Here is a 27,962-nt window from a genome sequence, read left to right on the forward strand (position 1 = left end):
TACAACATCTATAAGTAAAAGGATGATGTCTACTATTTAGAAAGTAAAAGAAAGAATTAAACTCACAGGTAGAGCCGATACATTAATGAAAACAAGAAAGAAATCAAAGCTTGTCACTATAGAAAATGACCAAATTGTAAAGATAAATATTAAAAGAGGAAAGAGGAACAAAGGATATACAGAACATTCAGAGAACAGCTATCAAAATGACAGTAGTAAGTTCTCACCTATTTTTAACAACATTGAATGTAAATGGTTTAAATTCTACAATTATAAGACATAGACTAGCTGAATGGGTAGAAAATAAAACACAAAAGACTCAATTATATGCTGCCAATAAAAAATTCACATCATGTGTAAAGACACTGTATTAAGTCTGTCCTCATGCTGCTAATAAAGACATACCTGAGACTGGGTAGTTCACAAAGGAAAGAGGTTTAATGGACTCACAGTTCCACATGTCTGGGAAGGCCTCACAATCATGGTGGAAAATGAAGGAAGAACAAAGGGATATCTTACTTGACGGCTGGCAATAGAGCTTGCATAAGGAAATTCTAATTTATACAACCATGAGATCTCGTGAGAGTTATTCACTATCACAAGAACAGCATGGGAAAGACTCACAATCATGAGTCACTTACCTCCCACTGGGTCCCTCCCACAACACATGGGAATTATGGGAGCTACAATTCAAGATGAGATTCGGGTGAGGACACAGCCAAACCATATCAGACACAAATAGACTGAAAGTGAAATGACAGAAAACAATATCCCATGCATATGAATGCCAAAACCTTGCAGGAGTAGCTATACTTACATCAGACAAAGTAGATTTTAAGTCAAAGAACATAACAAGAGATAAAGAGGGCCAGTATGTAATGACAAAGGGATCAATTCATTGACAGGATATAACAATTGTAAATATATATGGACTCAACACTGGAGCACTAAGATATATAAAGCAAATATTATTAGAGCTAAAGAGAGAGACTCCAATACAGTAAGATGGAAATTTCAACACCCCGCTTTCAGCATTGGGTAGATCATCTATAGAGAAAATCAACAAAGAAATATTGGACTTAATCTGTGCTATAGACCATGTGGACCTAGCAGGTATTTACGTAATATTTTATCCAACAGCTACAGAATACATATTCTTTTCACCAGCACATGGAATATTCTTCAGGATAAACCATATGCTAGTCCACAAAACAAGTCTCAAAAAATTTTTAAAGATCAAAATTATATTTAGTACCTTCCCAAAGTACAATGGAATAAAATTATAGATCAATAATAAGAGAAATTTTGGAAACTATACAAATACATTAAAATAAAGCAACAGGCTTCAAAGTGACCATTAGATTAATGAAAAAATTAAGATCAAAATGAAAAAATTTCTGAAAAAAATGAAAACATGAACACAACATACCCAAACCTATGGAATAGAGTAAAAGTAGTGCTAAGAGGGAATTTTATAGCAATAGCCATCTACATCAAAAAAGTGGAAAGATTTCAAATAAACATCCTAACAGTGCACCACGAGGAACTAGAAAAGCAAGAGGGATCCAAGCCCAAAGTTAATACAAAGAAGGAAAAAATAAAGCGCAGAAATAAAGGAAATAGAAACTAAAAGCTAAATTAAACTAATTAATAAAATGATTAACAAAACAGAATTTTATTTCTTGAAAAGATAAACATGAACAAAATAAATAAACCACTAGCTGGACTAACTAATAAAAAAAGAGAGAAGTCCCAAATAAGTAAATCAGAAATAAATAAAGCACACATTACAGCTGATACCACGGAAATATAAAGGATTATCAGAGATTATTTTGGGCAACTGTACACTAACAAATTGGAAAACCCAGAGGAAATGAATCAATTCCTAAATACATCTACCCTTGTCAAGACAGAACCAGGAATAAATAGGAAACAGGAACAGACCAATAACGAGTAACAAGATTGAATCAATAATAAAAAGTCTCCCAAAAAAGAAAAGCCCAGGACCAGATAGCTTTATATCTGAGTTCTACCAAAATTTTAAAGCAGAACAAATGCCAGTTCTTCTCAAGCTATTCTTAAAAAAAAAAAAAAAAAAATGAAAAAGAGAGAATTCTTCTTAATTCATTCTACAAAGCCAACATTACCCTGATAGCAAAACCAGACAAAGAGACAACAAAAAGGAAAATTACAAGCCAATATGCAAAGTTTCTCAATAAAATACTAACAAACTGAATCTAATAACACATCTAAAAAATAGTAGAACATATTAAAGAGGGATTTATCCCAAGGATGCAAAGAAGGTTCAACATACACAAATCAATAAATGTGATACATTGCTTCAAAAGAGTGAAGAACAAAAACCATATGATTATCTCAATTGGCACAGAAAAAAAGCATTTGATACAATTCAAGAACTCTTTAAGATGAAAACTCTTAACAAATTGGCATAGAAACAAAGTATTTCAACTCAATAAAGGCCATATCTGATTAACACACAGCTATCATCTTACAGAATGAGGAAAAACGGGAAGTCTTTCTTATAAGAACTGGAATAAGACAAGGATGCCCACTTTTACCACACCTATTCAACATCTCACTGGAAGCCCTAGCCAGAGAAATTAGGCAAGAGAAAGAAAGAAAGGGCATCCAAATTGGAAAAGAAGAAGTCAATTGTCCCTCTTTGCTGATGACATGATTATACACAGAAAAATCTACTCCACCAGAAAACTCTTGGAACTGATAAATGAATTCAGTAAAGTTGCCAGATACAAAATTAACATATAAGAATCAGTAACATTTCTGAAAGAGAAATCAAGAAAGCAATCTGATTTACAATTTTTACGAGGAAAATAAAATAAAAATAAAAACCTAGAAATAAATCTAACCAAGGAGGTGAAGACCTCTACAATGATAACTACAGAACACTAATGAAAGACTGAAGAGAATACAAACAACTATAAAGACATAATACGCCTATAGATTGGAAAAATTGTTAAAATGACCATACTACACAAAGCAATCCACAAATTTAATGCAATCCCTATCATAATACCAATGACATTTTTCACAGAAAGAGAAAAAAAAATCCTAAAATTTGTATGGAAATACAAAAGACTTGAATAGCAAAAGCAATACTGAGCAAAAAGAACAAAGCTGAAGGTCTCACACTATACAATTTCAAAATATACTACAAAGCTCTAACCAAAACAACATAGCACTGGTATAAAAACAGACACATAGACCAAGGGAACAGAATAGAGAAGCTAGAAATAAATCAATGTATTTACAGCCAACTTATTTTTGGCAAATATGCAAGAACATACCTGGGAAAATGATGGTCTCTTTAATAAATAGTGTTAGGAAATCTGGATGTTCACAGGCAGAAGAATGAAACTAAACCCCTATTTCTCACCATATATATGAGTCAACTCAAAATGGATAAAAGACTTAAACATAAAACCCAGAAATATAAAACCACTAGAAGAGAATATAGGAGAAATGCTTCAGAACATTTTTAGGGAGGGATATTGTGACCAAGATTTCCAAAGCACAAGTAACAAAAACAAAAAGAAACAAATGTGACTGTATTAAACTAAAAACTTCCACACAGCAATGGAAATAATTAACAGAGTGGAGAGACAACCTGTAGAATGGGACAAAATATGTGCAAGTTATTAATACAACAAGGGATTAATTTTCAGAATATATAAGGAATTCATACAGCTCAACAGCAAAACAAAACAACAAAAAAAATCTGATTAAAAAGTGAGCAAAGCCTTGTAGTATAGTTTGAAGTCAGGTAGTGTGACACCTCCACTTTGTTCTTTTTGCTTAGGATTGTCTTGGCTATACGGGCTCTTTTTTGGTTCCATGTGAAATTTAAAGTAGCTTTTTGTAACACTGTGAAGAAATGTCAAATGGTAGCTTGATGGGAATAGCAGTGAATCTATAAATTACTTTGGGCAGTATGGCCATTTTCACATTGATTCTCCTTATCCATGAGCATCGAATGTTTTTCCATTTGCTTGTGTCCTCTCTTATTTCCTTGAGCAGTGGTTTGTAGTTCTCCTTGAAGAGGTCCTTCACATCCCTTCTAAGTTGTATTCCTACTTATTTTAATCTCTTTGTAGCAATTGTGAATTGGAGTTCTCTCATGATTTGGCGTTTTCTCATGATTTGGCTCTCTGTCTATTATTGGTTTATAGGGATGCTTGTGATTTTTGCACATTGATTTTGTATCCTGAGACTTTGCTGAAGTTGCTTATCAGCTTAAGGAGTTTTTGGGCTGAGACGATGAGGTTTTCTAAATATACAATCATGCCATCTGCAAACAGAGATAATTTCACTTCCTCTCTTCCTATTTGAATACGCTTTATTTCTTTCTCTTGCCTGATTGCCCCGGCCAGAACTTCCAGTACTATGTTGAATAGGAGTGGTGAGAGACGGCATCGTTGTTTTGTGCTAGTTTTCAAAGGGAATGTAACTGAACAGCATGGCAATGGTACCAAAACAGATATATAGACCAAATGAACAGAACTGAGGCCTCAAAATAACACCACACATCTACAACCATCTTTGACAAACCTGACAAAACCAAGAAATGGGGAAAAGTTTCCCTATTTAATAAATGGTGCTAGGAAAACTGACTAGCCATATGCAGAAAACTGAAACTGGACCCCTTCCTTACACCTTATACAAGAATTAACTCAAGATGGATTAAAGACTTACATGTAAGACTTAAAACCATAAAACCTTAGAAGAAAACTTAGGCAATACCATTCAGGACATAGGCATGGGCAAAGACTTCATGACTAAAACACCAAAAGCAATGGCAACAAAAGCCAAAACTGACAAATGGTATATATCTAAACTAAAGAGCTTCTGCACAGCAAAAGAAACTATAATCAGAGTGAACAGGCTACCTACAGAATGGGAGAAAATGTTTGCAATTTATCCACCTGACAAAGACCTAATATCCAGAATCTACAAGGAACTTAAACAAATTTACAAGAAAAAAACAAATAACCCCATCAAAAAGTAGGCAAAGAATACGAACAGACACTTTTCAAAAGAAGACATTTATGCAGCCAACAAACATATGAAAAAAAGTTCATCATCACTGGTGATTAGAGAAATGCAAATGAAAACCACAAAGAGTACCATCTTCACACCTGTTAGAATGGTGATCATTAAAAAGTCAGGAAACAACAGATGCTGGAGAGGATGTGGAGAAATAGGAACGTTTTTGCACTGTTCGTAGGAGTGTAAATTAGTTCAACCATTGTGGAAGGCAGCGTGGTGATTCCTCAAGGATCTAGAACTATAAATACCATGTGACCCACCAATCCCATTACTTGGTATATACCCAGAGGATTTTAAATCATTCTACTATAAAGACACATGCACATATATGTTTATTGCAGCACTTTTCACAATAGCAAAGACTTAGAACCAACCCAAATGCCCATCAATGTTAGACTGGATAAAGAAAATGTGGCACATATACACCATGGAATACTATGGAGCCATAAAAAAGAATGAGTTTATGTCCTTTGCAGGGACATGGATGAAGCTGGAAACCATCATTCTCAGCAAACTAACACAGGAACAGAAAACCAAAGACCGCAAGTTCTCACTCCTAAATGGGAGTTGAACAAAGAGAATATATGAGCACAGGGAGGGGAACATCACACATCGCGGCCTGTCGGGGAGTGGGGGACAATGGGAGAGATAGCATTAAGAGAGATACCTAATGTAGACGACGGGTAAACGGGTGCAGCAAAACACCATGGCACATGTATACCTATGTAACAAACCTGCACGTTCTGTATCCCGGAACGTCAAGTAAAATAATAATAATAATAATAACAATAATAATAATAAACAATGAGCAAAGGATCTGAATAGACATTTATGAAAATAAAACATACAAATGGCCAATAAGTACGTGAAAAAATGCTCAAGATCACTAATCGCCGGAAAAAATGCAAATCAATACCACAATGAGATATCACCTCACACCTGTCAGAATGGCTACTATCAAAAAGACAGAAGATAAGTGTTGATGAGGACGTGGAGAAAAGGAAACCATTGGAACTGTTGGTGGGAATGTGAATTAGTACTGCCATTATTGAAAACAGTATGAAGTTTCCTCAAAAAATTAAAAATGGAACTAGCATGGGCTCCTGCAGTCTCACTACCAAGCATTTATTCAAAGGAAAATAAATCAGTCTATCAAACAGATACCTGTACCTTAATGTTTATTGCAGCAGTATTCACAATGGCTAAGACATGGAATTAATTTAAGTGTCCATCAATAAACAAATGGATGAAGAAAATTAGTGTATATACTCAATGAAATAACCTTCAGGTATAAATATCTATGAAATCCTGTCACTCACGGCAACATAGATGAGCCTGGAGGACATTATATTAAGCCAAATCAGTCAGTCACAGAAAGATAAATACCACATGCTGTCATTCATATGTGGGAGCTAAAACATAATTGAGTTCATGGAAGTAGAGAATAGAATTGTGGGTATGAAAGGCAGAAAAGGGTAAGAGGGAGGGGACAATAGGGAGAGGCTGGTTAACAGATACCAAATTATAACTAGATAGGAGGAATAAGCCCTGGCATTCTGTAGCACTATGGGGTGAACATGGTTTATCATAATTTATTGTATATTCTCAGAAAGCTAGAATAGAGGATTTTGAATGTTCATAACACAAAGAAATGATGAATGTTTGAAGGGATGGATATGCTAATTACCCTGATTTGATCATTACACATTGTATATCACATATGGAAATATCACTGTGTCATACATAAATATGTACAATTATTGCGTCAACTAAAAATGAAAGAAAATAAAAGTAAAAATAAGGTATTTATTTTACTTCACTTATTCTCTGATGCTGTTCCTTCCTTTATTTAGATCCACATTTCTGACTTATGTCATTTTCCTTCTTCCTGAATAGCTTCTGCTAAGATTTCTTGCAAGGCAGATTTACTTGTTTTTTTTTTTTTTTTTTTTTTTTGTTTTTTTTTTTTTTTTTTTTTTTTGTTTTTCCTTTATTAGTAATTAGGACTTTTTTGCTTGAAGAACCAGAGGATTTTGTCTTCTTTATTATTATTTTTTCTTTTTTATTATTATTTTTTATTATTATTATACTTTAAGTTCTAGGGTACATGTGCATAACGAGCAGGTTTGTTACATATGTATACTTGTGCCATGTTGCTGTGCTGCACCCATCAACTCGTCAGCACCCATCAACTCGTCATTTACATCAGGTATAACTCCCAATGCAATCCCTCCCCCCTCCCCCCTCCCCATGATAGGCCCCGGTGTGTGATGTTCCCCTTCCCGAGTCCAAGTGATCTCATTGTTCAGTTCCCACCTATGAGTGAGAACATGCGGTGTTTGGTTTTCTGTTCTTGTGATAGTTTGCTAAGAATGATGGTTTCCAGCTGCATCCATGTCCCTACAAAGGACACGAACTCATCCTTTTTTATGCACACGTATGTTTATTGCGGCACTATTCACAATAGCAAAGACTTGGAATAAACCCAAATGTCCATCAGTGACAGACTGGATTAAGAAAATGTGGCACATATACACCATGGAATACTATGCAGCCATAAAAAAGGCAGATTTACTTGTAACAAATTCTCTCAATTTTTGTTTGTCTGAGAAAGTCTTTATTCCTCCTTTGTTTTTGAAGGATAAATTCACAGAGTACAGAATTTAAACAGTGTTTTTTTACTCTCAACATTTTGAATATTTCATTCCACTCTCTTTTTGCTTGCATGATTTCTGTGGTGAAGTTGGATGTAATTCTTATCTTTGCTCTTCTATAGGTAAATTGTTTCTTTTCTCCAATTTCATTATTTTCTAGATATTTTCTTCATCCCTTGATTTTTCTTTTTCTCTCTCTTATCCTTTTTAATATTCCCATTACATGTATGCTACTCCTTTTGTAGTTGTCCCAAAGTTCTTAGATATTCTGTTCTTTTTTATCAGTTTTGTATTATTATTATTTTTGCTTCTCAGTTTTGGAAGTTTCTGTTGTCCTATCATTAGACTCCAAGATTCTTTCCTCAGCTATGTGAAGTCTACTAATGAGCCCATCAAAGGCATATTTTATTTCTGTTTTTGATCTTTATCATTTTAAAAATATTTCCTAGAATTTTAATCTGTCTGCTTACATTTTCTATCTGTTCTTGTCTGTTGTCTATTTTTTTCATTATGGGTCTGACAGCTCTGAGCATATTAATCATAGACTTTTTTTTTTTTTTTTTGAGATGGAGTCTCGCTCTGTTGCCCAGGCTGGAGTGCAGTGGCGCAATCTTGGCTCACTGCAACCTCCACCTTTCAGGTTCACGCCATTCTCCTGCCTCAGCCTCCTGGGTAGCTGGGACTACAGGTGCCCGCCACCATGCCCGGCTAATTTTTTTGTATTTTTAGTAGAGAAGGGGTTTCACTGTGTTAGCCAGGATGGTCTTGATCTCCTGACTTTGTCATCTGCCTGCCTCGACCTCCCAAAGTGCTGGGATTACAGGCGTGAACCACCGCGCCTGGCCTCAATCATAGACTTTTAAAAAGATTTCTGTTCTGATAATTCCAACCTCATGGCCATATATAAGTCTGGTCCTTATGCTTGCTCTGCCTCTTCAAACTGTGTTTTTTGCCTTCTAGTATGCCTTGTAATTTTTTTTCATAGCTGATTATAATGTTCTGAGTAAAAGAAACTGCGATAAATAGGCCTTTAGTGATGTCATGATATGGTGTGGAAAAAGGGGATGTGTTCTATAAGCCTGTGATTAGGTCTTAGTCTTTTGGTGAGCCTGTGCCCTGGACTGTGAACTTTACCAGTGCTGCTCTTTTTTTCCCCCTCCTTAGGGGGTACAGGGCAGCCTTCCAACATGCGAAAAACTAGAGGACCCTGGAGTTGGGTATTTTTTTCCCCCAGGCAGATCAGACTCTGATAAAACCTCAGAAGGTTAGGTGCTGGTAAAATAGTCTCCCTTGAGGTTAGGCCCTTTAAAGGAGAACAGACTATTCAGCTTTTTAGAAATTATTATTATTTTTTTGAGACAGGGTCTTACTGTCACCCAGGCTGGAATGCAGTGATATAAATCATGGCTCACTGCAGCCTTTACCTCCTGGGTTCAAGTGATGCTCCTACCTCAACCTGAGTAGCTGGGACCATCGGCATGTGCCACCATGCCTGTCTGATTTTTTGTAATTATTTGTAAAGATAGGATCTCACTGTGTTCTCCAGGCTGGTCTCAAACTCCTGGGCTCAAGTGATCCTCCCACCTCTGGCTGATTTTATAGTAGTTTTTTCCACTCCTCCTACCAAAAGCACAAGAGGACTTTCTCATCTGATATTTACCATGAGGACCTAGTAGATAGAGCTCCTAAAGGTCAAACTCATAAAAGTATGTAGCCCCCCACTATGACTGGGTACCTTTGGAGTTTTTAATTCTCAAAGTTGTTTCACACTGAGCCTTCAGCAATTTGCCAACTACAGTTTAATTTTTTCTACCCCCACAATGGTTGCTATGCAGATTTCTGCTCATGGATCTCTGCTTCAGTAAGTTGTGGTTCTGTTTCTCTAATTTGGGGGTACTCTCTGTCTCTCCAACTTCAGGGCAGTGGTTTGCCCTGTGACTTCACTTCTCTGATCTAAGAAGAGTTGTTTTTTTTTTTAATGGGTTTAGCTTTTTTACTTGTAAGTATGGATTGGCAATTTCTAAGCTTCCTACATACCAAACTGAAAAGTAGAAGTTCTCAAAAGAACTATTTTTATACTAATATTTTATTGATTTATATAGTATTAAGTATTATAATTAAATGCTAAGTATAACTTAGTGTTAAGGAATTGAGTTAGTAAAAAGCAGCTGAAATGATGGAAAAAAATATACACGAGCACATAAGAAACTAAACTACTAGTCTGGAGTCTTCATTGTTCTCTGAGCATTAGTCAATATGTTTTGACAGAAGGAATAGAAACTATTGATCATCCAGAAAGTCAGTTAAATGAAAGTTAAAAAGCTTCTGCTAGATAAGTGTGTTCAAGTGTCTACATATGCATTCACATTTAAATATAGGCTTCTACATAGTACCTTTTCCTCTTAATGTTTTATTATAGATTCATCACTTGTTTATAAACATTACCTGAAAACAAATATATCTGCTTAATATTTTATTTTATTTTCCATCATCTATTTTACCATTCCATTATTAGCTTTCTTTTCTACTTTAGCTTGTTTTCTTTATGTAGATAAATTTTGAACAAGACTCAAGTTACCTGACCGTTTAATTGGCATTTACTGTGGACCACCACTTCCTCAAAACGATCTATTCTCTTGGCTTTCTGTCTAACTCTCTGGCTTCACTATTTGTCTATTACCTGTTTCTGAATCTTTGAAAGTCAGCTCAAACATCATCTGTTTAAAACCTAACACGTGATCTATACACTCCACCTCTTCTTCTATTTCCTGTCTCAATGGCAACACAATACTAATGATAACCAGCTTACCATAGTTAGACTTATAATCTTTGAATTTCCAATGGGCTTATTGGAATGTAAACCCATTTAAGTCAAGGAGTATCTGACTCTTTTGTTGTAAACACCAGACAAGTCAGGAATGATCCTTGATATGTCCATCCTGCTTAATTTTTATTTTCAAATCACATTAAATTTGCTTCCTATTTCTCAAATATATTCACATATTTCAAGATTCTCTGTTACCATCAAGTGCAATAAACCATTATCTTAAGCACTGACTATGTAATAGCCTCATAAAGATTCACCCATATACTTTCTTGAACCTCTCTCCAAACCATCTGGCATGTGGTTGTTAATATGATCGTTGAAAAAAGTAAACCAGGAAAGCTATTCCCACATTTGTAAGTAGAAATACATTAATTATTGCTTTTAGGATTGACACAAAACTTCTTAAAATATCCTTAAGGCCACACATAATTTGATCTCTTCCAGCCCTTGCTTTATGTTGAACCAGTTCTGTCTCTTCCTCTCTCAGCTATATTCCTACTTTCCCTTGCTCTCTTCTTTCTAGCCACATACAGGCCATGTTCCCGCCCTCTTCAAAGTAGTCACCTATATTGTTTGCTATTGAATCCGCCTTTTCCCTAGGGTACTTATGATTGAGATCTCCTGTGAAGTATCCTCCTCTGGGAAGTATTCATTGAGGTTTTTAAGTAAAATCTTCTTGTATAGGCTTCATGGCAGCATATATCTTGTATTTATAACAGTTATCAAGTTGAGAATTGATTGCTGTTATTGGATTAATGTTTTTGCCACCAAATAGTAAACTTCTTGAGGGAAGGAGCCATGTATGATTTTGATCCCTGTTGTATTCCTAATACTAAATGGCACATGGTAAGTGCTAAAGTATTTGATCAAAGAATAAATGACTTTAATTTAAACTAAGAATTAACTATTAAGTCATACTATAATCTGCTAAGCTACTTGACAAATGGCAAAAATTGTAGCAAATGAAATAGAATTCCAGGAACAACATATGCCTTTTTCAAATTTCATACAGAGTAGATTTTCTAAAAAATAAGCAGCACATTTTAAAAGTCCCCCTAAACAAGGCTTCAGATGGCACAAGGCCATGGATAGGTTGTCATAGTGATGATCAGAAATGAAAATTATTTCTACTATACTTGAGGTCAGGAGTTTGAGACCAGCCTGGCCAACATGGCGAAACCCAGTCTCTATTAAAAATACAAAAATTATGGGCTGTGGTGGTGCATGCCTGGAATCCAGTTACTCAGGAAGCTGAGGCAGGAGAATCGCTTGAACCCAGGAGGCAGAGGTTGCAGCGAGCTGAGACTGTGCCACTGCATTCCAGCCTGAGCGACAGACCCCATCTCAAAAAAAAAAAAAAAAAAAGGCAATGAGGTATATTTCTATAGGGACCAAGTTCATTTATAACAAGAGACATGAGACTGAATATAGTCTATGCCAAAACTTTCCAATCCTTAGAACCAGCCCTACAAAAAGAAGGAAAAAAGAACATAAAGGAAGCAGCAATCAGCTATGAGCAATAATTAGACATTAGTTTGCTAGCTCTAACACATGTGACCATGAAGAGTAACTGTGAACCATATTGACTTTCTCTCCTGAAAAGATAAATATGAAAAAATTAAGAAGAAAACTGTCCTGTGACAGAGAATACAGAAATAGGATAAGAATGAACAGCTGTTTCATTTCATTACTTTTGCCCTTTTCCACCTTTATTTTTGGAAAATTAGTTGATCTAAAAAGCAATAGTTCTCTATCAGTCAGTTTTTGCTACAAACACATACACACACAGAAAGAGAGAAAGGCATACAGTAATATGCATTTACCTTAGGTTCACAGGTATACAGTTTATCTGAGTTTGATTACCTCCACATGTTTCATTCTAAGTCATAAGATGAAAGGAGCAGCTGTGTGGGAGTTTTAACATATGCCCACAAATTATCTGATACTCCACCTTACAAGAGGTACAGCTTAAATTCCCTCCTCTTGAGTGTGGATTGGAATTAGTGACTCAATGCAAGGCAATTGAATAATGTGGAAATGGCAGTGTGTGACTTCCATGTAATAAAAGACATGGCTTCCTCCTTGCTTTCTCTTACATTGATACTTGGGGGAAAGTCAGCAACTATCTTGGAAGGATATTGAAGAAAGCCTGTGGAGAAGCTCATGTGGTGAGAAATTGAGGCATTCTGCCAATAACTACATGAATGGGTCATCTTGGGAATAGATCCTCTAGTTCTGATGAAGTCCAGGTTACTACAGACATGACCAACATCTTGACTACCTCCTCATGGAAGATGCAGAACCAGAAGCTCCCAGTTAAGCAGCTTCCAAATTCTTGTCTCACAGAAACTATACAGAAAGCATCAATTTCTTACCACATGTCTTTTGGACAAATGCAACATTCATGGACAGAGGAACATACTTCTCTATAGCAGATTAAATAATGGCCACTCAGATAAAAAAAACTCTAATCTCTGGAAATGTATAAGGTAAAGAAGTCTACGGATGTGACTGAATTAAGAATATTGGTGTGATAAGTTTATTTTGGATTATCTTGGTGGACCCTAAATGCTATCACGAGTTCCTTCTAAGAGAAAAGCAGGAGACTTGACACCCACACAAAGAAGGTGATGTGAAGATGGAGGCAGAGACTGGAGCCATGAGGCGACAAGCCAAGAAACACTAAGGAATGCTGGCAGACAACAGAAGACGGAAGAGGCAAACAATGCGTGCTCTACCAGAACCTCTAGAAATGTTAGATAATAAGTTTTTATTGTTCTAAGTCTCCAAGGTTTTGGTAATTTGTTATGTCAGCCATATGGAATGAATACATCCTCTTATTTGGTGAGGTTAGATGTTAAATATTGGCTGAACAATAATCTACTCTACTTTAGCATCCCTTCAAAAATAATCAGAAAATTTAAAAGGAACATTATGCACTGATACTAGCAAAATAAATGAACAAATGAATTAACACAAAAATAGGCAAAAGGAAAATGAAGTATTAAGACCACAGTTTAATTATCCACGAAAGCAATGGAAAATGTGAAGTCTCTAAGAAACCAAAGTAAAAACAGCTAAAAACAATATAGTATGAAAGAAACCAGAAAGAAACTAATGTTCTTTGGAATTAGGGGAAATATAGAGACTAAAATAAAAACTGGAAATGAATACTCCATTAAAACAGGCGTATGAAAGACAGGATGAGTAAAACCATGCAAAATGAAATTGTGTGTGTGTGTGTATATATGTGAGTACATACACACACGAAAAGAAAAAGTTCAATAGAAGATTCATTTTTTATGTAATTAGTGTTTCTAAAGAACAGACTTAAAATGTAATTTAAAAATTCAAAGATAGAAGAAAACTATGCTGAAATTGAAGATCTAATTCTATAAATGTAAAGAATATTATGTATTTGAAGAACTTGAAAGAAAAAGAGTTGGGAAGTGGCCAAGATGGCCAACTAGAAGTAGCCAGTGTGAGTGGTTCTCACAAAGAGGAACAAAAGGGCAAGTAAATACAGCACCTTCAGTTGAAACGTACAAGTTCTCGCATTGGGATTAATCAAGGAAACAACTTGACCCATGGTGAACGTAGAAAAGAAAGTCAGGACGACAGCCCACCTGGGCACAACACCCAGCCAGGTGAACCTCCCCTGCCCAGAGAAGTGGTGAGTGAATATGTGACCCGGAAACTACACTCTTCCAACGGATCTTTGCAACCTCGAGTTGGGAGATCCCCTCTTGAACCCACTCCACCAGGGCTTTCAGTCTAACGCACAGAGATATGGGAGTCTTGGCAGAGCAGCTGCTCAGGCACATGTTGGAGAACAGGAACTGTAGATATTCCAACTCCAGGCTTCCCGGCAAAAGTAACTGCATCTCCAGAAAAGCAGGATATTAGATCTGTGTGCATACCCTTAGGAAAGAGGCGGAATCCAGGGTCCAAGGAGCAATGGTCTGTGAGCCCCACTTCCATGGTGCCTCAAAGGATAATACACATTGGCTTGGAATTCCAGCCAGCCACCAGCAGCAGTGTTGTGCCTACCTGGGACAGAGTTCCCAGGGAGGGGGCAGGCCACCATCTTCACTGTTTGGGTGAGTGATCTTTTTCAGCCTGCAGGCTTTGAAGAGTCCAAACCGATCAGGGGCAGAAGGGATCCCCCAACACAGCACAACTGCTCTGACCAACACGTGGTCAGACTCAGGTCCCTGAGTCATCCCTCCTTATTGGGCAAGACCTCCCAAGCAGGGCCTCCAGCCATCCCCGCCGGTGTTCTCTGGCCTACAGAGATCTGAAAACTGCCTGGGACAGAGGTCCCAGAGGGAGGGGTGGGCTGCCATCTCTGCTATTCGGGTACTGAGCCTGTCCAGCCTGCAGGCTTTGGAGAGCCCAAGCCAACAGGAGTGAAGCGTTACCCCAGCACTGCACAGCTCCTCTACAAAAGCATGGCCAGACTTCTTCTATAAGTGGGTCCTGATCCTCTTCCTCCTGACTGGGCAAGACCTCCCAACCAAGATCTCCAGCCACCTCCTGCAGGTGCATTCCACCGGGCAACAGGTTCGTACCTCCCTGGGCCAGAGCTCCTAGAAGAAGTGGCAGGCTGCCATCTTTACTGTTCTGCAGCCTTCATTGGTGATACCTTCAGCTACTGAAAAATCCAAGGCAACTAGGGACTGGAGTACACCCCCCGCAAACCACAGCATCCCTATGGTAAAGTGGCTGAATTGTGCCAGGAAAAAAAAGAAAAAAAAAAAAAACATCCAAAGGTAAGCAACATCGAACATTGAAGGTAGATTAGATAAGCTCACAGAAATGAGAAAGAATCAGAGCAAGAATGCTGAAACCTCAAAAAGCCTGAGTGCCCTCTTTCCTCCAACTGACCTCATTACCTCTCCAGTAAGGGTTCAGAATAGCCAGTATAGAGAAGAACTTAATCCTCCTGATAGGGCTGAAAAACACACTACAAGAATTTCATAATAAAATCACAAGTATTAATAGTAGAATAGACCAAACAGAGGAAAGAATTTCAGAGCTTGAAGACTGACTTTATGAAATATGGCGGGCAGACAGGAGTAGAGAAAAAGGAATGAGAAGGAATGAACACAACCTCCAAGAAATATGGAATACCATATCACACCAGTCAGAATGGCTATAATTAAAAAGTCAAAAAATAACATGCTGGCAAGGTCGTGAAGAAAAGGGAATGCTTATACACTGTTGGTGGGAATGTAAATCAGTTCAGCCATTGTGGAAGATGGTACGGCAATTTCTCAAAGACCTAAAGACAGATATACCATTCGACTCAGCAGTCCCATTACTGGGCATATACCCAAAGGAATATAAATCATTCCGTTTTAAAGACACATGCACATGTATGTTCATTGCAGCACTATTCACAATGGCAAAGACATGGAATCAACCTAAATGACCATCAATAACAGACTGGATAAAGAAAATGTGGTACATATACACCATGGAACACTATGCAACCATATAAAAGAATGAGATCAATGAGATCATGTCCTTTGCAGGGACATGGATGGAGCTGGAGGCCATTATCCTTAGCAAACTAATACAGGAACAGAAAACCAAATACCACATGTTCTCACTTATAAGTGGCAGCTAAATGATGAGAACACATGGACACACACAGGGGAACAATACACACAGGGACCTTTTAGAGGATGGATGGTAGGAAGAGGGAGAGGATCAAAAAACAACTAATGGATACTAGGTTTCGGCCGGGCGCGGTGGCTCAAGCCTGTAATCCCAGCGCTTTGGGAGGCCGAGACGGGCGGATCACGAGGTCAGGAGATCGAGACCATCCTGGCTAACACGATGAAACCCCGTCTCTACTAAAAAATACAAAAAAACTAGCCGGGCGAGGTGGCCGGCGCCTGTAGTTCCAGCTACTCGAGAGGCTGAGGCAGGAGAATGGCGTAAACCCGGGAGGCGGAGCTTGCAGTGAGCTGAGATCCGGCCACTGCACTCTAGCCTGGGCAGCAGAGCAAGACTCCGTCTCAAATAAATAAATAAATAAATAACTTCACCTAAAAAAAAGAACTTAGGCAATGTCAAGTTTTGTACTAGAAAATACTGCAGTTCAGTCTTATAATCCTGGCTTTTCTCTTTTGATTTTCCACAGTCATAAAATATTTGAAGAAATTTGTTTATGTGCATCTTGACATATGTGATATATGATTTGTTTCTTTTTTTAATTCTGCGACAGAGTCTTGCTCTGTTGCCCAGGCTGGAGTGCAGTGGTGTGATCTTGGCTCACTGCAAGTTCCGCCTCCTGGGTTCAAGCGATTCTCCTGCTTCAGCCTCCCAAGTAGCTGAGATTACAGGCATGTGCCAACAAACCCAGCTAATTTTTTTTTTTTTTTTTTTTTTTTGTATTTTTAGTAGGGATGGGGTTTCACAATGTTGGCCAGGCTGGTCTCGGACTACTGACCTCGCGAACTACCCGCCTTGGCCTCCCGAAGTGCTAGGATTACAAGCGTGAGCCACCGTGCCCAGCTGTGATTTCTTATTTGCATCTGGACATATGTGACATGTGAATAATAAATAATTATTGTGACTTTGGTCAAGTAATTCTATTCTTTGTTAAATCAAAAGATGGCCATTTAAGTTTCTTTCCAACACCATGTATCTGTAATTCTTACTCTGAGCCATTCTTCTGACTGGGCATGAATGAAGAGTATTTTAGAAAGCAACAGTAATTGGCAATCATATAGATCTATACCGGATGCATTAATAAAATGTGCTAAGGTCGATGAATAACTGTGACCTCTATAGGAGTCAACTTTTTAAGGCTATAGTAACACATTTACATTCTGTATCAAGCATTAGGTAAAAAAAAAATCAACTGGTATAACATTATCTTTCTGTGGATCTGCCAAAAATAAGTTTTATTAATAACCTAGAACAGCCACCTAACCAATATGGCTTTTTAAATATTCGTGTGTCATGCAATTTGCTAAAATGTTTCAAGAAATTGGCATTCATTATGTGACATATTGTCTCTCATGATATTTTTGGTGAATTCAAGATATCATATAGAGTAGCTGCACATATTTCAACTTCTTTTTTGAAGGATGACATGGTAAAAATTAAAAACTCTATGTTTTATCAAAGAAAAAAATATGTATGAGTTATTGTCCTTTGGGTAAGGGGAAGTCAACATGAAAATAACTTAATAGGCAAATATTAATTATCCACTACATTTTCAGGAATATGTACAATGGCAATGTGAAGATAGTTATTGAAAATGTATCTTTTACACTTGAGATGTATGTATTCAGACACTTCTTCTAGATAAAACTGATAGTATATACATTTTAAAATCAGGGTAAACCCAGACATCATCATGCTTTTCACAGGAGATAAGAGTAATGAACACTTTTCTGAGAGGCAGATGAGGATTCAAAGCCCATGACTAAATCCTGCCATTGCTCCACTTCTTATCCTGTTTCTCTGGAGACATTATGTAGGCTAAGATTGCTTTTAGTCCTAGAAGCTCTGATAGCATGGAATTGCTAGTTTGCTGGACAGAGTTAGTCCAATCCGGTGCATACGAAAATCTGAAACCTTAGGAAGTTTTTCCTAATATCAACTAAATTATTGATTTAGGTAATCTCTACCTTCTTCTACTACATTCCTTATAAATGAAAAAAAAAAAAAAAAGAGCACATACCAGTCTGCTTTCCCACTCCTATGTTTATAATACACACACATGCAATTACACCGTGTCTCAGGAAAATTCTACCTTAACCATCCCAGAAATTTGCATTGCTAAAAATGTTGTGAATAAATTTCAACCTTAATTCTCACTGTCAATTTCAAAGTACTGTCTAATGCAGATAGGTTTTATATTCCTTGCACATCCAATTAATTAGTTGACTGTTGAAAATACTATGTTGATTATAAGCCTGCAGTCTCAGCTCAACTGAAAAGAGTGTAAAACATACAACTGAAATCTTCTTGGCTAGGAAGGAGTAAAGGTCTTAGGTATGTCATATATTTGTGATTCTTTCTCTTATGTGTTGAGCTTTGTATGGATCCCTTAATTCTAATATAAATTCCTTTTCTTGTTGTTTGTTGATGGGAGGAAATTTGACTGAATAACCTCTTAAATTCATCTCAACTTAATGACTTCACATTTTATAATACTTTGTCTATATAGCATAACTTTTAAAATAGATACTTTTATTTCCCTAGATGAGCCAGATTCTCTTAGTGAATTCTGGAATTCAATTATGGGATCTGGGAGGGGCTCTAAATATGGAAGAATTTTTGTATACACTTATTTATCCTTCAACTATAGGAAACTATTCCTCATGCTTAGTCAGCTGAGCCAGGCAAGTTATTTTCCTTAAAATGCACATATAAATACCAGATATTATAAGATTATTATTATTTTTATAATTATAAGATACTAGAAAAGTACTCAGTTTTAACCTCATTATTTTATGTTATTTATTACAGGACAGCATGAAAGAAATTGGTAGCAATTGCCTGAATAATGAATTTAACTTTTTTAAAAGACATCTATGTGATGATAATAAGGTAATGATAATTATTTGGAGTTTGTCATTCAAGCTTGATTTTATAGAAGCTTATATTTTTTGTGCCTCTGTTAGAGAATTATATGAATACTATTAATATTTGCAGTCTGCTTATAATTAATAAATACTATTAATATTTGCAGTCTGCACATAATTCCCATTGATTAGATCATACTATGGTCCAATTTTACAAATAGCCCTGTGCTTATTAGATAACAAGTTTTCTTTCTGTTTAATCATTCTATTTTTTTACCTTAAAAATACTAGAGTTGTCAAATTCAAAGACACACCTATCTCTTATTTCTAAATTTCTTTGTTTCTTTTTTTTTTTTTTTTTTTGGAGGCGGAGTCTCGCTCTGTTGCCAGACTGGAGTGTAGTGGGCAATCTCGGCTCACTGTAACCTCCGCCTCCTGGGTTCAAGCGATTCTCTCGAGTAACTGGGTCTACAGGCATGCACCACCACACCCAGCTAATTTTGTATTTTTAGTGGAGACAGGGTTTCTTGATCTCCTGACCTAGTGATTAGCCTGCGTCGGCCTCCCAAAGCACTGGGATTATAGGCGTGAGCCACCGTGCCCGGCCTCTAAAAGTTCTTATACAGAAAAATACTTGTTAATGTGATTGCTTGCACACATACAAATATAAGTCATTGGTATAATTTAGTCGGAAGCATCTTGAAAATTTTTCTGTCAGTATTTGCTTATCTCTAAATGATTACGACATCTAGTTGGTATAATATTACACTTGACAAAACCTAAAGAGTTTATGTCATTTCTCCTTACAGAAACGGGTGTGCTATTTCATAGTCTTTTAAAAACTCACAGTAGCTAAGTTAGCCTCATGGCATCTCAAAACCATAAATTCTTTTTAAAAAATATCTTAATTTAAATAACTGCAAAACTTACGTTTTAGGTGACTACAGTCCTTTATTTTCTTATTATCAGCTATACATCCATAGCTCAAAAGATGCAAGAAATAATAAGAAAAAACCACACATACCTCTTATAATATATTGTTGCTTCCAGAAGCCTTCTCCTTCAGCTATCATGTTTAAAATTGAATAATCTTGTAATATATTCACATATAAGCGATAAGATCACATAAGCATAATAGAGAAAACAAACTTTAAAAGTCAAGATAATCATTAAACCAAGTTCCAAGAACTTCTTGCTGTCACCTAGGAGTCAAACAGTTTTAGTTCTGTTACTTGTCAGTCACATGATTAACTGGAATAGAAAGCTGGGGTGGAGGTGGGGCATTATCTACCAATACAGCTCAAGCTCTAGGCTCCTTAAGAAAGCTTATCATTTATTAATACTTTATTTGAACCATGGCCCTTCTGACTTTTTCTTATAATAGGAAGGTATGTTTTTATTCCGTGCTGCTCGCAAGTTGAGGCAATTTCTTAAAATGAATAGCACTGGTGATTTTGATCTCCACTTATTAAAAGTTTCAGAAGGCACAACAATACTGTTGAACTGCACCGGCAAGGTAAGCTAAGGACTATTTACTTTGAATGAAAATATTAACTACTCCTGTGCCAAGATACCACTATTCTCTGGTGATTATATCCATTATCATAGAATCCTAAGTGTTTATTATCATCTAAAGTTGAAGTATATTTACTCAATCCTAGAAGAGGAAAGGCTCGGTTTGGAAATACTTGTTTATATCTTGGCTAGAGTGAATTGTTTGTGAAAGGGGAGTAAAAAATAAATAAATAAATGCTTCATTGCCATAATAACTTCCAAGGATACTAGGGTGATATATTGGGTGGAGAATGGTAAATTTCTATATCTAAAACTCATTAATAGCTTTAATCCATATATGTACACATTTATAAGAACTCCTAGTGAATAAAAAAGGAAATCAAATGTATTTAACAAATATCTTTTTATGCTTAAACTAGACATATATATGTCCAACAATTTCCCCTTCTTTAAATAATTTTGATACAAATAGGGCTAATATTTTCCTACATTTCTACTAGTGGTTATGAACTAAAACAACAAAACCAAATATGAAAGACATCATCTAGAGACTGGACAGCAGTTTCCTTATCTACGAAATGCAGAAAAACTAATATCTATATTGTAGGATTTGAAAGGATTAAATGGCATAACACATGTAAAGTGCTTAGTACTAAAAAGTTTTCAACATTTAATACAATGTTTTATTTTATTTGTATTATTTACCTCTTTATGGATTTTCACCAGCTGCCACACAAAATCAAAAGGTTATTTTATGGTTTTAAATGTTTTCTTAAATAACATTTTTATGACTTAAAAAATAATTTTGTTTTGTTTGAGCACTAGTAGTTTCCCATGGAAGGTAAAATGGTAAGATTATCTTTGAACCCTATTGATGTGATAAAAATGTAGATTGTCTATTATATAACTTGGACAGCCTCATTTATCATTGCTTTATGTACTCGATGGAAGCCAGTCTCCTCTTAGTGTGCTGGATTTGCCAAGCTTATTTCCAAACCTGGGTCCTTACGTTTGTCCCCTAGAGAGCATTTCTACTTTTCTTTTTCTATAAATTGGATCTATTTTGTTCTATGCCTTCAAGGTTAAGCTCAAGATTCATGAAGACTTCCTACTCTAGTCTACCATTTCTTCATTCCTACTTATAGTTATTTCAAAGTACTGTCTAATGCAAATAGGTTGTATGTTGCTTGTTCATCCAATTAATTAGTTGTGACTGTTGAAAATACTATGTTGATTATAAGCCTCCACTCTTGGTTCAACTGAAAAAAGTGTAAAACAGACAACTGATATCACCTCTTGGTCTAGGAAGGGGTAAAGGTCTTAGGTATGTTATATATTTGTGATTCTTTCTCTTATGTGTTGAGCTTTGTATGGATCATCATGTTCCAAAATTAACTAACCGTAGAGAAAGAAAATATGCAAATAATTTAAAATTAAATTATTTTACAACATTGATTAACTTGATACCAGTTACCCTTTTCTTGAAATAACAAGGCAAGATGTTAAAGCAATCAGCTACACTGAATTTTCTTCATGAGCCAGGCATGCTACACGCTTTTTACTATTGTTTTATTTCATTTTGTTTCTGATAAGTGAAGCTTAATAAAATGTATGGCCAGGATTTAACAATTTATTGTTAACTTTATTTTTATATTGATTAAAATTCAAGTTTTATCTCTGCTAGTATACCCTACTATGTTAATTTTTCACAGTGCTAGGCATACCTACAAAATTATGGATTCTGGGTGTTCAGAAGATTGAACCCTCTTGCTTCTTCCTTTACCCTGACATTCCATTTCTAAATCATATTAGTGTTTTACTTTCTTAACAATAAGAAATTTAAAGTAGAGTCTCAAATAGATTAGATGAGCTGAAGGCAATATGAAAATTAGCAATTACAAACAATTGGAGGAGCAATGAAGAAATATTCAATATCATAAATGTGACTTTGTTTTTAAGGTTAAAGGAAGAAAACCAGCTGCCCTGGGTGAACCCCAACCAACAAAGAGTTTGGTGAGAATAATTGTATAATTTTCCTTATGGTTCATCAACTTTTCACTCAATTCCTAATTTTTCATCTTGAATTGTTTCCTTCTTATAGCTGGTTTTGAAATAATTTATCATAACATTGATAAAAGGAGAAGTGAGGTGCCCCTCAAAAATTCGAGTCCTTTATATTGCATTTTTAAACCCACTATTTTAAAAGAGAAGCTGTTAGGGCAAATGCCAAAGCATGTTTTTTTTTTAGAAGCAGCAACATTAAAATATTGTAGCTAGTAGGTAAAAGAAATAAATAATTTATATAGGAGTAAATAAACTAGATGAAAAATACATGAAGAAAAAAAGCCATCCCTGTTAGTTTGTAAAGAAATAAAAATTAAACAATAAGGACTTATCTTATACCTCTTTTATTATTGTAGATTGTACAGTATAATATGTAATAGTATATAAACATATATTTATACATATACTACTAGATATTATTAGATAAATTATACAATAATACGGAAAATATTTATGAATGACTTAATAAGGCAGAATACTTAACTGGATTTGACTAAACTTTAAAATGATATAGATATTAATTAGGTTGAGGCATGGAAAAATGAGCACACCTGGTTCATAAAAGTGATGGATTCTTCTTTTACATTTCCATTATTTGACCAATAGCTATGTGGCAACATGGAAATTCCTTATTCTTTTCAGAAAAGCAAAGTGAGCCTGTATACTTAGATTTAGGAAACTCTACGGATTCCATGCAAAGTGGAACATCTGAAATTAATACAGGAGCTAAAAACAATATAAACACCCTGAAGGCTTTCAACTAAGATAATTTGGAAAGGAAATTTAGAAAAGAAAGGTTGGGTGCGGTGGCTCACACCTGTAATCCCAGCACTTTGGGAGTCCGAGGTGGGCGAGTCACGAGGTGGAAAGATCAAGACCATCCTGGCCAACATGGTGAAACCCCGTCTCTACTAAAAATACAAAAGTTAGCTGGGCATGGTGCACGCATGTAGTCCCAGCTACTCAGGAGGCTGAGGCAGGAGAAATGCTTGAACCCAGGAGGCGGAGTTTGTAGTGAGCCAAGATCGTGCCACTGCACTCTAGCCTGGGCAATTGAGTGGGACTCCATCTCAAAACAAAAACCAAAAAACAAAACAAAACAAATAACAAAAAAAAAAGACAAGAAAAGAAAACAACTATTTTCCCAGGATGCAGTGGTAAAACCAAGATTCCCTGTTTTTTACTTTTTAGTGAATGCTTATTCTCTGTGTCCGAGGAAAAGTATGAAATTTTCACATCTATATATTTCAAATCTGCTTAGGCAAGTCAACTTCAACTTGTACTTAAAAAAATTGTCCAGGACCCCTTATTGAAAATAATATGAAAAGTTTGCCTTTATATTTCCCTTTGAGATCTGTTGTTTAATCTTTGAAATGTATTCTTTAAAAAGTATGTGCTAGTGTTACTAATACATGACAAAAAGAGATCTGAATTTGTGGCCAAATTAAATATAGGACAGAGGAGCTCAAGATTCAGTTATTATATTTACTTGACATATATGGTAGTAGCTTATTTATCTTCCTGCAGATCAGTTTTTGCATCTGTAAAATGAGTTCAAATCATCAAGTTCATAAGATGATTAAGCAAATAAAATGAAGTAAATTATGTAAAACACTGAGCACAATACATGACTAAGAGAATACCCAATAACCTGTTATCTAAATTATCTAGTTACCGAATAACTAGTTGTAATAACTAGTTATAATAGTTTTTATATTGTTTGCACATCCATTTACTTAGCAGTGATTGTTGAAAACACTATGTTGATTTTAACCCTCAAGTCTGGGCTCAACTGTAAAGAGTGTAAAACAAACAACTGATATTACCTCCTGGTCTAGGAAGGAGTAAAAGTCACTAGTATGCTTTATATTTGTGATTAACTAGTAGTTGTCTAAGTGAAGAATTACGCTACCCTGCAGTATTCCCATTCTCACAGGTCAGAGAACTCAGAGAAATATAAGAGTCTATACGGAGTTACTCCTTTATATGTCTGTTCATGCCAAGTATCTCTTTCTTCCTATAGGTTGTACACGTAGCCCTTTTTAAGATTCTTGTCAGGTGCTAAAACCTAGCTTATGAGGCAGGCATCTGACATATTCCAGTGAAGTTAATTGTTGGAGTAGACCTTAGGGTACAAGCTCCATCAGCTATATCCTTATTAATTATCTTTGGCAAAATAATCTGAGTATTTTCGATGTTGATTATTCTTCCCATTAAAAATACATTTTTCTACATTAAAGAAACTCAACTGAGTAATCTACAATTACCTTTCTCATGAAATTCTAAACAGTATATTATGTCCACTGTTAAACTGTGAAACTGGCGGTCAGCTGATATAGCTCTTTGGAGAATCCTACATCTTTAATCACACCAACTTTGAATTTTCTACGTGTCATTTATCACAAGGGTAGTTAGAAACCATCATCTTTAAAATGTCACACAAAATTCTACCTTTTCATTACACCAGTTTTTCAGCATAAAGTAATATGATGAAAAATTGAGTATTTAAAAATATATATTTTTGTAAAAATGTGAAGTTTAAACTTTTAAAACTCTATTCTCTAGGAAGAAAATAAATCTTTAAAGGAACAGAAAAAACTGAATGACTCATGTTTCCTAAAGAGACTACTACAAAAGATAAAAACTTGTTGGAATAAAATTTTGATGGGCACTAAAGAACACTGAAAAATATGGAGTGGCAATATAGAAACATGAACTGTAGTTGCAGCCTCCAAGAATCTATCTGCTTATGCAGTTTTTCAGAGTGGAATGCTTCCTAGAAGTTACTGAATGTACCATGGTCAAAACGGATTAGAGCAATTGAGAAATGCATACTGTATTACTAGAAGATGGATACAAACAATGGAAACTGAATGCTCCAGTCAACAAACTATTTCTTACATATGTGAACATATATCAATCAGTATAATTCTGTACTGATTTTTGTAAGACAATCCATGTAAGGTATCAGTTGCAATAATACTTTTTAAGCCTGTTTAAATATTTCCAGACATTAAATCTATGAAGTATATAATGGTTTCAAAGATTCAAAATTGACATTGCTTTGCTGTCAAAATAATTTTATGGTTCACTATGAATCTATTATACTGTATTTAGAGTGAAAATTGTCATCTTCTGTGCTGGAGATGTTTTAGGGTTAACAATGATATATGGATAATGCCCATGAGAATAAGAGAGTCATATACCTAAGTAAGCAACAGCATAATAAGGTCCAAGATACCTGAAAGAGATTTCAAGAGATTGAATTAATCATGAATGTGTAACACAGTACCTTCAATAAATGGTATAGCAAATGTTTTGACATGAAAAAAGGATAATTTCAAAAAATAAAATAAAAAAAAAAATAAATTCACCTAGTCTAAGGATGTTAAACCTTAGTAATGAGTTACTTTGTCATTTATATAGATTATAACTTATCTAAGTAACTTTGTAATTTGGGAGGTATATTTTTAAGATAATAATATATGTTTACCTTTTAATTAATGAAATATGTGTATTTAATTTTGACACTATATCTGTATATAAAATATTTTCATACAGTATTACAAATTGCTTACTTTGGATAACATTTCTCCTTTGATAAAATAAATGAGCTATGTATTAACACTGCCAGATTCAGTTAATAAATCTCAACAGAATTTTTAAGATGAGATTTTTTTTTAATTTATTTTTTATTATTATTATACTTTAAGTTCTAGGGTACATGTGCATAATGTGCAGGTTTGTTACATATGTATACTTGTGCCATGTTGGTGTGCTGCGATTTTTAATACTACACTGCTCTTTGATTTTCTGCTTTCATTGAATGTATGACCTTTAATGGCCTATTATCAACAATCAACATGAGACAGTACCTTCTATGTTGAATTTTAGTCTTTTAAAAGAAACCTGTTTGGAAATGTCTGCAGTCTTCATTCACTGATAAAGGGAAATGGAAATACTATTCTAAGCAGGCCAAACTCCACAAATAGCTGTCAGTTTGCATTGCACTGAACTCACATCCTTCACGCTCTTTCTCAGCCTCATCACCATCTAGTTACGTGCTGATGGGCCTTATTTGATCTACAGAGGATGCTCTGGTGACACCCTTAGTGTGTGTTGGTAACACCTTCCTGCCTTCTCTCACTTTCCTTGACCCATATGACATTTCACCTTCACTGGTGCGAAAGCTGTATAGAATTGTATACACTTCCGTACAATTTACTGAACTGCCTCATTAACAGGACTTTGAGTCAAGTATTTTTTTCTGTTTGATTATCACTGTTAACTCCAGAAAGATGAGTTGACTAACTCTTTTTAGAAGCAAATGACTCTTCACCAAGCTTTCTTTCTTCAGATGGACTTTTCTAAGTAGGCTATGCTTCCTCCATCATAAAACATGGTCAACCATGTGGTGTATCTCTACCCTGATTACTGGAGCTATTGGTAAACCATTAGTTAGATAAATGAGGAAATTTACATTTCTAAAGGTAAACTCTTCAAACTATCTTTGAAAATGTTTCCTTCAAGGCTATCTATAATGTTCCCTAACAGTGTTAAAAAAATATATTCTCCCTGAGATTGTGGCAAAATAAGGGTCAATATTTTTTAAATGCTTGTTTAAAAACATTATTAAAATTTTCTTCCTTGGTTTCTGTCACTTGTTATAGATTTGAATTTTTGAGAAAATTGGACTCAAACAGTGTATTCAGCTTGTACTGTGTGCCAAACGTTTGGAAAAATTACCCATACATTTATTGTTGCATTTCCTTTCTTTGTTTCCTATCCACTAGCAAGATAGGTTGGCTAATAATGATTTGGGAGAGTATAAGTATATCTACTCCAAAATTAGAGACTTATCTCAATAAATATTTTCTTTTAAATATATATGTAGATGTTTTAAGTCAGAATTTTCTACAGTTTGTCCCAAGAAATGCTAATCCTTGTCATTGCTACAAAAAGAAAAAAAAATAAGGAGGGAAGATACTTATTTTTTATGTGAGTTAAATTTTCTCTTGGAGGTTCACAATTCATGTAAGTATATTAAAGGCTCTGAAAACTCATTCATGTAGCTGTGAAAAAAAAATTAATAGTGATATAGCATTTCTAAAACTTATTTGATTATATAACATATTTTTACATTAAAAAACCCTAATCTAAGACAAGGTTAATATAATTCATAGAATTAAAGCTAATATAACAGCAAGGAGAAACCTGCTTTATACAAAGGGTTTTGGTTAAAAGTATTTTAAAACAGGGTTTCATGTA

The 27,962-nt window shown here is 35.4% G+C and overlaps 1 protein-coding gene and 1 long non-coding RNA gene across 2 annotated transcripts in view; one reads left to right on the forward strand and one right to left on the reverse strand.

Moving 5' to 3' along the window:
• The window catches only part of LOC126961638 (uncharacterized), a 196,831-nt gene extending 176,520 nt beyond the window's left edge, over positions 1–20,311 (reverse strand). Inside the window, exon 1 of the long non-coding RNA XR_007728374.1 lies at positions 20,140–20,311. This is a non-coding gene — a long non-coding RNA (uncharacterized LOC126961638). The remainder of the gene's footprint in view (positions 1–20,139) is intronic.
• The window catches only part of IL7 (interleukin 7), a 62,970-nt gene extending 35,616 nt beyond the window's left edge, over positions 1–27,354 (forward strand). Inside the window, exons 3-6 of the mRNA XM_050802187.1 lie at positions 19,060–19,140; positions 20,500–20,631; positions 22,590–22,643; positions 25,260–27,354. Coding sequence (XP_050658144.1) covers positions 19,060–19,140; positions 20,500–20,631; positions 22,590–22,643; positions 25,260–25,379 — 387 coding nt within the window. The 3' untranslated portion in view covers positions 25,380–27,354. The remainder of the gene's footprint in view (positions 1–19,059; positions 19,141–20,499; positions 20,632–22,589; positions 22,644–25,259) is intronic.
• Positions 27,355–27,962: the final 608 nt, after the last annotated feature.

The sequence above is a fragment of the Macaca thibetana genome, chromosome 8, assembly GCF_024542745.1.
Source record: "Macaca thibetana thibetana isolate TM-01 chromosome 8, ASM2454274v1, whole genome shotgun sequence".
Taxonomy (NCBI): domain Eukaryota; kingdom Metazoa; phylum Chordata; class Mammalia; order Primates; family Cercopithecidae; genus Macaca; species Macaca thibetana.